The sequence below is a fragment of the Diabrotica virgifera genome, chromosome 5 (assembly GCF_917563875.1).
Source record: "Diabrotica virgifera virgifera chromosome 5, PGI_DIABVI_V3a".
In the NCBI taxonomy this organism is placed as follows: Eukaryota; Metazoa; Arthropoda; class Insecta; order Coleoptera; family Chrysomelidae; genus Diabrotica; species Diabrotica virgifera.
The window spans coordinates 168,619,657-168,632,103 of record NC_065447.1 but is presented as its reverse complement, the minus strand read 5'-3'; the positions used below and the strand labels follow the sequence as shown (position 1 = coordinate 168,632,103).

Below are 12,447 nucleotides of genomic sequence, written 5' to 3'. Positions count from 1 at the left end.
CCGATTATTGAGATACATTCAACCATATTAACTGGACCAGCCTAAGAAATTAGCTCGTTTTTCAAAAAATTTTAAAAACAAATTCAATTTTGCGAAAACTATTTAACAGGTCTGAACCATTTTTTGCACACCATTCCAACACCATAATGCCCTCAATTTTAGGTATATTAAAACATATTTTAATAAACAATAAAATTGTTATTAACAATATTAAAAAACAGTGATTTTGTCATCCGTTTTGCAATAACTTTTTTGTTTATTAACTGATTTTAATTTAGCATACCTCATTCGATGTATCCTTTTTTTCTGAAAAAGTTACCTGTGGACGTCAAATTTCTAAATAAACAAGTTTTTAAGTTATGAGCAAAAAACTAAGTTTGACGTTTTGATTGTTTATTTAAAAAATATTCCACTAAAAAATTGATGAATCCCAAGATGGTAGTCTTTTTGTAATATCTCATACTACACATTTCAACTGTCAAACCTCGTCTTTTCCGTTATGTCTAGTAAAAACCTAACTTGATTGGCCTATATACATATTATTTTAGAAGTTATAAATAAACAGGAATTGACAAAATTTGCTGTTACGTCATTCTTCTTCCGTACCGAACTGAATATCTGCCTGCTATTACTTACATTATTATAAATTATCCTAGGTGGCACAGCAGTCGGTTCCCCTCTACTTAACTTATTCTTACAGTTGTGCTACCTATTTGGCCACGTGCAGTCGTATTAAAAATTGTGAAAAGTATTTTTACTTTTATAGATAATACTATTGAGAGTCGTGTGGGTAAAATTTATATTTTTGTGATTAGATAAGTATTTTGTGTTTTTTGTAAGCGCGCATCATGAGTGGTGGTTATTTTATTTGTAAGAAACCTCTGGGGAAAATTATTTGTCAGTGGGAAAGTCGAGCCATCTGTACTCACTGTTGTCGGCGAACGTTTTTCGTCTCTTAATATGGTGGAAATAAAGACGATTCTCTGGAAACCCTGAGATACAAACGATTCGCTAAAACAGTGACAAAAAATGCATTTAATCTCTTCTCACTTCCTTCAACTCAAGATGCAGCCCGTTTTCACAGACTCCAAGTGTATCACCAGATTCAGTCATGGCTCGGTAAACATTGTGATCCAGAAGATTGGGGCTGGAAAAAGCATGGAAAATCCAAACTTCCAAGCCTCCAGTACCCCCGAACTTATTAAATTCATCTTTTCCAGATGCAATAGAAACTGGAAGTGTATGTGGTTGCCGAAAAGCAGACCTCAAATGTTCAGCAGTGTGCCTCTATTGTGGTGGTGAAAGTTGCAGCAACATCGTGGACATATCAACATTAATTATTGAAGAAAATGAATAATTGGAAGATGAATTATCGACAATGACGCCAATTCTAACTCTCATTGTACCACAAAAATTCACCTCGGATACTGATTTAGATCTTGATTCGCAGCCTGGACCATAAAAAAAATGAAAAAATAATAAATGATAGATCTTTTTCAAGATATAATAATACATAATATTATTTTGTCTAGAAAATTGTCCGTGGATTAGGCCTATTGGGGATACCACATAAAAAACGCGCCTCCAGACTCTACCTCATAGGTGGCGGGGAAAAGGGTCAAAATAGTTACTAAGGTACCAAGGGTATTATAAGGATAATAACGCTTGAGGTCAATGGTGTATTTACCGAGGGCCTTCGGCCCGAGGGATATACGTTGACCGAAAGCGTTATTATTATAATACCCGTGGTGCCTTCAACGTTTAATGTCCGACTAAATTATTCTTTATATGCGAAAAATTTGAATGAATTTTGAATCAATTAGTTCTCAAATAACTACATTTACCAGTAACAGTAGTAACGTAATTGTGTTAACCATAGTTTTACTTAGGTTGATATTTGTCAACTTGGCAGTATCTAAGTCGTTATTTAAATTTAATGCCCAAGGGCGTTATTTTTCAAAATAACGCCCTAGGCCCTAGGGCGTTATATCGCACTTAAAAGACTTCGGAAATAATGTCATTATTTGTCAAATAATGACATGATTTCGAAGTCAGTTAAATAATATGATATAATACCCTAGGGCGTTATTTTAAGAAATAACGCCCTTGGGCATTAAATTTAAAAAACTAGTTAGATACTATCAAGTTGACAAATAAAAACCTAAGTAAAATTATGGTTACCACAATAATTACGTTACGACTATGGCTACCACAATAATTACGTTACGACTAAATGTACTTATTTGAAAACTAATTAATTCAAAATTCATTCAAATTTTGTGCATTAAAAGAAGAATTTAGTCGGACATTAAACATTGAAGGCACCACGGATATTATAGATAATAACGCTTTCGGTCAACGTATATACCTCGAGCGTTATTATCCTTACAATACCCTTGTTACTTTAATAACTATAATAATACATAGGAATGTTAAAATCATAATACATGAATAAATATATAGATAGAAAAGTAAGCTTAAAGCCTGATCCACATCAATAAAAATTTATGTTGTACGTTGTATTTGACACAAAATGTGCTCGTGTGCGTTGAAATTTTTGTTGATGTGGACTGTGCGTCGCAAGGATTTATGCAAAAATATTTTCGTGACCAACAACGCACGCTATCGGACGTCTGGCGGTTTTTCAGTCGACTTCAAAGAGATTTTCGCCGCACAACGATGTTAGTGTGGACTAGATTATACATTTGCCGCTAAGTGGATTCGGCGGTACAACACACAAAATAAATATTTACGTCGTAAAAATACTTGACCAGATTTAAATTTGTGTCGTAAATATTTTTTCTGTATTTTAAAATACAGCACACACACCAATTTTTATTGATGTGGATCCGGCTTCAGGTTTTGTTTTTATTGTATTTCGATGAGAATTCGAGAACCTTGTCAAGTGTGGAGCGCTGTACAACCTAGATAAATAAATAAAATTAAACAAATTTATAGTGGAAATTGTTCGTTGAAAAATCCTCTACAAAATCGATATGAACTGAAAATGACGAAATGAACGGAAAAAAAGTTATAACCTCCAAAAGGAAACTTCTTACAAAATTTTCTCTTATTTTTGTTTATAACTTTTTTGTTGGTCACTTGACGATAAAAAGTAATATATATAAAATTGTAGAAAATTTAATTTGCTACATTTTATGTGCAATTAAATTTTCTGCAGGTTTGCTAGTTTAGGAGATACAACGCGAAAGCCCTTTGCACCCCTTTTTTTTAAGATGGCGGCCGGGGGACAAGGGTGGCGACCCCAAAAACTTGAACTAAGCTTCTACTGAACCCCCCTACATATTAAAAAAATAAAATTGACTCCTCTAAGAAATACAACGCTAAATGTAACATTTCAATGGACTAAATAGTTTCTTACAAAAATAATTTTATAAAAATATAATAAATATAATTAATAATTCATACAACACTTCATTTAATGATGATTGGTCTTGTTTTTCAGTTCAATATCGGCTATTAAGTTCCTTTTCGAATACTAAACAAGACTGAACTTTTTCCTTAAAGAGGTAATGCAGAAAATCCAGTTGAGATGTATAATTTGTTAAGATCCTTATTGCCAAAGCCAAATGCTTCTTCCTCTTCTTCTTTTTGTATAAACATGACTCTGTCTGTTTTTTGAATGTGCCTCCAGTAAGTTGTCGTTCCATTGTTTTTGTGGTCTTCCCACTGATCGTCTCCCCATTGGGGAACCGCCTCTTGCTGTCCTTACTACTCTATTTGTTTTCATTCGGCTTATGTGGTCATTCCAATCTAGTCTTCTGTTTCTTACCCAGTTACTAATGTTGTCCACCTTGTATCTCCGTCGCATGTACTTCTACCTTTGCCCCATATAGTCTTACCATCGATTTTTTGAAGTATTTTCATCGCCGCTGTTTCGAGCAATATTCTTGTCCTCTCTGTGTCGGGTCGTGTTTCTGCCGCGTATGTCAAATGCAACACTATTATTTTCTTGTGGAAACATCTAGTATTTTAATGTTCCGTCACGAGATGAGTTAATCATATCTTTTTCTCTTGTTGATCCTGAAGGTAAGAGAGCACTGCCTTCATAGACTGGATAAGTGATTGTGATAAGAAATATACTACCGTACTACCTTCTTTAGAGCACACTTGATTTTAAAATTGGGAACATTTCAGTTGTTATTTTCTTTGCAGTAATCTTATTCATTTCTGTGGGGCACTTTAGTGTAGCAAACAGAGGTTGAACCTCGCAAAATGGACGCAAGTCCGATTTTATTTTTTTTTCTGGTATATCAAGGGGTGCTTATTATGTGACTAACTTTTTCTTAAAAAATTTCTCCCCGGAACCCCTCATTCATCCCTCTAAATGGCGTAATTTGTGGTTTTTGCGAAACGTAGCCCTTCCTGTACGTTTTGAAAAAAAAATTACTTAATAGTAAAATGAAGAGGACTATATTTCCTACGATTTATTTACCGACAGCATATGCCTATCATCCACCGTTTAGCGGGGGTGGCAAATTTTGCAAATTTTCCAAAGTTGGCAAATTTTTAAGAAATATGTTTAAAAAAAATTATTTTTCCCTAACTGTCATGAAAATTAAGAAGAAACCCTGCGGCAATTAATCACAAATAAGTGGCTGATTTTTTGGTATAGGTTTCATTTAAGGCCAATTGCAAATTTTTTAATTACAGGATGTTACATTTTAAAAACCCCCTTTTTTTATACCATCTGAGCCGCCTATGCTAGAGTAAAAAAACTTTCAGCGATTATCCATGTACTAGTGTTATTTACAAATTTGTATAATGCACCCCCATATTTTCCCCGCAATCACCCCAAAAAAAAGAAAAGAATTAATAAAGAAAATAATCAAAAATTGATTTTGGGTCACCACTGTGTCTTTAGGGTGCAAAGAAAATAAAATATGCATAGGTCATAATGTGTAGCAGACAGTGTGTTCTTTTATTTTCCATAAGTACGTTATCACTAAAATGAATAGGTGACAAAAAAAAAACAAAAACTGGAGCCTGCCAAAGCATTTCTGAGGTTTACGGCGCCACTGTGCCGTAACGGTTGCGTATACGAAAAAAATGCATAGGACCTTATTTGTAGAGGAAACAGTGGTCTTTAATATTGTATAAATTTTGTTTTAAAAAAATGCATAGGTAATGAGAAAATCGTCAAAACATGCTTTCCAAGGGATAGGGGTAGTTTCTGCAGTATATTTTCAAGGATATGGGTAGTTTCCGCAGGGATTTTGCAATAATCATATATATTTATAAAAAACCCTATTGATGGACCATATGTCCATATGACCAAAGAGTAACAAATCAAGATGTTCTGCTGAAGATGGGGAAGGAATGCGAAGTCATAAAAACCATACAAACGAAAAAACTGGAATATCTAGGCCACATAATGAGAGGAGAAAAGTACACTCTGCTAAGACTCATCATCCAAGGAAAAATCTCGGGAAAGGGAAATGTGGGACGTAGGAGGATTTCCTGGTTGCGAAATTTAAGAGAGTGGTATGGGTGCAGTTCAATACAGTTGTTCAGAGCTGCAGCCAACAAAGTTAAGATTGCTGTGATGGTAGCCAACCTCCAATAGGAGACGGTACTGCAAGAAGAAGAAGATGTCCATATGGGTCAAAAAGCAAAAAAAAAATTTTTTTCAACCTCCTCATTATTTATTTTTTTTTGGCTACAGGGGTTGCATTAAGAAATCGCTTTTGGTGTCCATGCATGGGTAATCAGAACGTGCACAAAATGATATATGATATGAAGCAGTTTAATAAAGGGCATGGTATGTGAAGAATTCCAAGAAAACCACTTTCTTTATTAATTTTCCTTTTTTTTGGGTGGTTCCGGAAAAAATGGGGGTGCATTATAGAAATTTGTAAATAACACCAGTACATGGATAATCGCTGAAAGTTTTTTTTACTCTAGCATAGGCGGTTCAGATGGTATAAAAAGGGGTTTTTTAAAATGTAACACCCTGTAATTAAAAAATGGGCAATTGCCCTTAAATGAAACCTATACAAAAAAATCAGCCACTTATTTGCGATTAATCTCCCCAGGGTTTCTTCTTAATTTTCATTACAGTTAGGGAAAAATAATTTTTTTTAAAATCATCTTTTTTAAAAACTTGTCGAGTTTGGGGCGCCACCTCCGCTAAACGGTGGGTGATAGGCAAATTCTGTCGGGAAATAAATAGTAGGAAAAATAGTCCTCTTCATTTTACTATTAAGTAATTTTTTTGCAAAACGTACAGAAAGGGCTACGTTTCGCAAAAACCACAAATTACCCCCTTTAAAGGGATGAAAAGGAGGGTTCCGGGGCGAAATTTTTTAAGAAAAAGTCTTAGTCTTATAGTAAACACCCCTTGGTATACCAGAAAAAAAAAATAAAACCGGACTTGTGTCCATTTTGCGAGGTTCAACCTCTGTTTCCTACACTACTTGTTCCTTTGGTAGAGTATTGCAGGTATTTCCATTTTACCCCTTCAATGTATGATGGTTTTATTACTTGTCTTATCATAATTCCCACAGTAGCATCTGTTGAGAACTACATAGTGTTTTTTGAAGATTTTCCTCTTGTAAGATTATAAATAATAGAGGAAAGCACTTCAGGTTAGAAACCACTGCATTAGATAATACCAATAACCTAATTTTAAATTCTTATAACAAACTTTATATTTGATGAGAAGAACTTTATGGCATTTTTATATGTATATAACAGACTTCAAAATCAACTTACCAGTTTCTCCAGTAGTAACAACGGCAGGTGCACTAGTAGGTCCCCTACCTATGCTGTTAACAGCAATCACAAACATTTCATATTCTGTGTAGGGGCTCAGGTTCCTAACAGAATAGTACATGGTGATAATACCACTGATTTCACTGTAAGCCTGGTTGGCATATTTGGGCTTAAACTGGATAACATAGTATTGCAAGTCCTCTGGACCATTATAAGACCAAGTGAGTCTTACAGAAGTAGCTGTGATTTCAGATACTTTTACATTTGTTGGTGGTCCAGGTAAAGCTAAAAAAAGTTTATTTTTAAGTGATGTGAAAAATTTTACTCGATAATAAAAATAAAAAGTAGATTATCCAAAATATAGTCCGTCTAGAAAGTATTCGGAATTTTATATTTTTCCTAATTTTAATAGATTTCCTTTTTGTAACATTTTAAGACAAAAGTACTGCATGAAGTAGGTTGTGCCGATAGTAGGTTATGGACAAAATCTCATGACAACACCATCTGTCAAATATTGTTGTTTGTAAACAGACTTAAGATTTGTGAAATAATCAGTCTTGTGATGGATGACCGAAGTTAAGTTTAACGTTTGAGTTAAAGTTAAGATAACTCTCAGGAATAACGTGCCCATAACTGTATAGGTAAAATTTGGTGTGATGTATCGCTCGCAGTTATGAGATAGTTATATCATCAACGTTATATTAGAAAGAAGTTTTGAGGAACAAATTTTGAAGTAACAAAGAGAACCTTATGTACAAATAGTACAAGTTGGAGTGAGCGCGAGAGATTGTTCCGAACATACCCGTCGTCGGCTACCGCCGATGACCGAAGAGCAAACAGCTGTTTGGGTTCCTTGGTGTTTCTAAGTTGCTTTCAAACGGTAGATAGAAACAGGGTTGCCATATTGGTGTATTTTCCCAAAATTTTGGGTTAATTTGAAAGCGTCTATTGAAATTTTTCTAAGCAGAAATTGTAGTGGGATTTTTTGGGGGCGGAAAATTATGGATGATTTTAAGGGGTCATGGTAAATTAAATTTGCGAATGTACATAGAACTGTATATTATACTCCCATATAATCGAAGACGATAGGAACTATGAATTATTTCCATGGCACTCGTTGATATTGTAGTATGAATTTTGCTTTACTGTTCTCTTCATTTGACTAATAATTTATTAAAATGCGGCAACAATTTAAATTTGGGGACTTTGGGGTATTTGAGCTTCAATTTCAGGGAATTTCAGTTTCTAAGTGGGGGATTTATAAAATATCATCTGGCAACTCTGGATAGAAAGCTCAGTAGGTACTTAAAATAAAATTTCAACTTATATCGCTCGATTTGATTTTTGTATAATTTTTAAAATTGTATTACCCTTCTATTCTTAATTATTAAATTACTAGCTTCTAAATTCACTTGATATATGTCTAAAAACAAGTCAAAAGGTGAACCTAACCTTGCATAACTACAGAGTTATCTCATAACTTGAGGTTTAACGTCGCGTTATAAAGTGACCAGATAACTCAAGAACTGTCAAGAAATAACGCAAATAGTTAAGTTAAGTATGATACATCACACCAATTCAATGGTTATAACATAACTACAGGATAACTTTACGTTAACGATAACTTCGGTCATCCATCACAGGGCTGAATGTCGCAAGTAGAAAAAAGAAATGTGGTGGAATATTTGTATAGAAAGGGTGTCCGAAACGTTAAAAAATTAGTGCAATTGACCGAACTCAGAAAAAGTGCAGTGTATGAGACAATAAAGAGGATAAAAAAATGGCATAGATATGAGACATAGACCAGTTTGGGGTAGACCGCGTAAGATTCGCGAAAACAATTTAAATGCTTTAGTGGCTTTAGGACGACAAAATCCGCGCCTAGGGTTTCGAAAATTAGCAAACAGGTTTGGAAATCAACGAAGAATAAAAGTGTGCCCAGAAACTGTCCGCATGTCATTGAAAAGGCAAGGCTACATATCAAGGAATAAAAAAAAATCCCTACAATGACACCTCTGCAAAGGCAAAGAAGAATAGATTTTTGTCAACGTTTTCGAGAAGATAATTTTAATAATGTCTTTATATCTGATGAAAGTTTTTTCCAGCTTGGTGTTAATCATCTAAAAGTCCTATCAAGAGAAAATGTTACCGTTCAAATTTACCATTAAAATAATGGTTTGGGGAGCAATATCTCAGCGTGGTGCTACACCTCTCTGTATAGTTAATGGTACTGTTGATAGTGCGAAATATTGTGTCTTCCTAAATGGTGTTCTTCTTGAAAAGCTCATGTTTTATATCCAGAGGGGTGGCGTTTTCAGAAAGATAATGCAAGATGCCATACTTTTGCTTATACTCAAGCTTGGATGCAAAAACACGAATTGGCAACAATTCCGTGGCCAGTAGCATCTCTAGATCTTAGCCCCATTGAAAACATATGGGGACTGATGAAGATTGAAGTGGAACGAGCAGCGCCACGACATAAAGAAGGTTTGATTCGGTCAGTTTTACAGACCTGGAACACCATTACCGAAAATTATGGCCTTGACCTAGTTTCGGATGTACCTGGACGTTTAGTTAAGTGTTTAGATTTAAATGGAGGTTGTATAAGTAAATGAGATGAATTATTTGTTGAAATTTTATATTTTAAGTGATAGAAATAAATACCGTATAAAATTATAATTCTGCTTTCTTTTTTCCGGATACTTTCTAGACCAGCGGTTCTCAAACTGTGGTACATGTACCACTGGTGATACATATCATTATTTGAGGTGGTACACAAAACTCAAAAACAGCCAAAGTCAGCACCACTATTAATTATAGTTAATTAGATCACCTAGTTAGATAGGTATTTCAGTTAGGTGGTACCAAAAATAATAAAAAGTATTTGGTGGTACATGACACAAAAAGATTGAGAACCGCTGTTCTAGACGTACTATATTATATTTCTACATATCGGAAGGTTAATAAGAGTCTATTTCCTTGCATTCTTTCATTTAGATACCAAATATACTCTTTAATCTTCTATAAAATTCTTATTTTTTGACAAACCTCATATATGGCTTAAAAAATTGATATCTGATGATTGTTTTAAATCTTAGATCACGTACTTTTCTCAAAGAATAACTTTCTTTGTTGTAAAACTAAGAATAAAAGTATCCCATATGATGCCGGCGACACACTGCATGTAAGTATGTATATACAGTCGGAAAAATGAAAGAATACCCATGAACGATCACATCAATCACTTATTTTGTATTTGCTGTCTTTTTCTATAACCAACGTTTGTTATTTATAGACAAAGACAGCAAATACAAAATTAGTGATTGATGTGATCGTTCATGGGTATTCTTTCATTTTTCCGGCTGTAAATAAACTGTAACATAATACATATAGTTTGAGGTTGTATATGAGAATTTTAGAAAACTGCAAACTAGAAAATCTTTAAGCCTGAGAAGAAGAACCAAGGTAACTGACGTCATAGAAAGGATAGCCAGACTAAAATGGAGAAGGGCAAGACACACAGCCAGAATAACAGATGGGCGATGGTCGCGATGGACAAAGAGGTTATTGGAATGGAGACCAAGGGAAGACAAGAGAAGCGTCAGTCGACCACCTACAAGATTGACTGAAGATTTGAGAAGGCTAAATAAAAACTGAAGATAGACGAAGTTGGAAACACGAGGAAGAGGCCAATGTTCAGCAGTGGACTTTTGAGGCTGCATGATGATGACGCCTGAAAATTTGCCACTCCATTATCAATATACTCTACTGTGCTTAAGTTTCAAGTAAAAGGGGAGGGAAAGTGGATGTGCCTTAATTTAAAATTTGGATGGTTTCATGTCTATTAAAATGACAATTAAGTATTAGGGGAGTGCATAAGTATAGATTTTCACTTCGGAAAAAATCAAACAAGATAAAACTTTTTGTAATTTCATTAAGAAATGTTTATTAAACAACATATCAAAAAGTTCTACTTGAGAGGTGGGTGCTTCATTTTTTATTAAACAAATGAACTGCAAAAATAGATGTCTTTTTAAATAACTTCGAAAATATAAATTTTTGAAAAAAACTGACTTGGCCATTAAAAAATTCAGAAAATTTTACAAAAAAAAAAACCTTAAAGATTTTTCTAAAATTAAATCTGTAGCTTCTATAATTTTTTATTTATAACGCTAAAGTCACCCTTCTCACAAACATTGGCGCACTGTAAACTAACGTATGGCGAAGTGCATGATTGAGTTATTTTAATGTAATTCTTTAACTAATGGATCAAATGAAATTTTACAAATTGAACATGAAAGAAGAATAATTAAGATATCTTAGGGTTATAATAGAAAGAAATAAAATGTATCGGCATAAGTACGGTGTGGGCTGAAAGTGAGCCTTACATGAATTTTTTTTTAAAATGATTTTTTAAAATGTGTAATTAATACAATTTTTCTTATAAAACTCTCAATTTTGCACAACTTACCTTTCAAGCATCTTACTAAATGATATTTCATTAAAAAATTTTTTCAAAAATTTAATTCAAATGATATGACGTCTCAAAAAATGTAATTTTTGAAATCTTCGTAGTTTTATAGAATTACCGCCACTTTAAGACGGTATCTACTCAAGTTTGAACAGATCTATTACAGTTTTATAAGTGCTTTTTTAAAGCTTAGGATGTAATCCTTAAAATGCACTAAATTATTTTACTTTAGAAATGAAATAAACTATTTCTTTTTAAGAAAATTAAGAAAGATAACAAAAATGTAATACAAAAACCGAATATTGTCAGCTAAAAAATGTTTATACAAAGTGATAAAAACTTTTTTCTGTAAAACTTACCTAAAATACATTTAATAATAAGCTTCAACAATAATAAATGTTCAGCAAAAAAAAGTTTTTTTAGCTCTTATACAGTATGTCTGCTTAACTTGGAACCTATTGATAACTTTTTTATTATCAGTTTTATTTATTATCAATCGTATATAATCTAAGATGCAATCATCAAATATCAAATTTAATTAATATTATAGGAGGTATGACAAAAAATATGAATTTCACTCAAGAGTAAAGTACCTTTACATTTCACAATATCGAAAATTGTTATTAAGAAAAGTTGTTTGGAATTAAAAAATTTGTTTTAGTATTCAATTACATCCTTATAATTAAAATATTGTGAATAATAAAGGCACTTAACTCTTAAGAAAAATTCATATTTTTTACATACCTCATATACAATTAAAAAAGTTTGACATCTGATGGTTGTATCTTAGATTGTAGACCGGGTAGAGCATTTTATGAAGAATAATTTTTTTTCGTAAAAGTGATAATAAAATAGTTATCATAATTGTAATCAAATGATGATGAGTACCTATCCGTATTTGAGAAAAAATTGATTTTTTTTTTATTAGAATGATGTAATTTTATATTTTGACATAGTTTCTAATTTCAAACAACTTTTCATAACAGCATTTTTTGATATTCTGGAATACAAAGGTACTTTACTCTTTAACGAAATTCATATTTTTGACATAACTCGTATAAAATTGATAAAATTTGATATCTATTGGTTGAGTTTTAGATTTTTGACTATCCAGAACATTTTATTAAGAATAACTTTTTTTCGTAAAGTTGATAATAAACAAGCTGAAAATGCCAACATTATCATAACGAAAACTTTGTTTATTTGCGTATTTTAATTCATAATATGGAAAATTGCTATTA

General features: G+C 32.9%; 1 protein-coding gene across 1 annotated transcript in view; it reads right to left on the bottom strand.

Annotated features, from left to right (window-relative positions):
• Positions 1–12,447, bottom strand: part of LOC114324331 (tyrosine-protein phosphatase Lar) — a 574,734-nt gene that overhangs the window by 244,583 nt on the left and 317,704 nt on the right. The window contains exon 4 of the mRNA XM_028272137.2: positions 6,736–7,020. Coding sequence (XP_028127938.1) covers positions 6,736–7,020 — 285 coding nt within the window. The remainder of the gene's footprint in view (positions 1–6,735; positions 7,021–12,447) is intronic.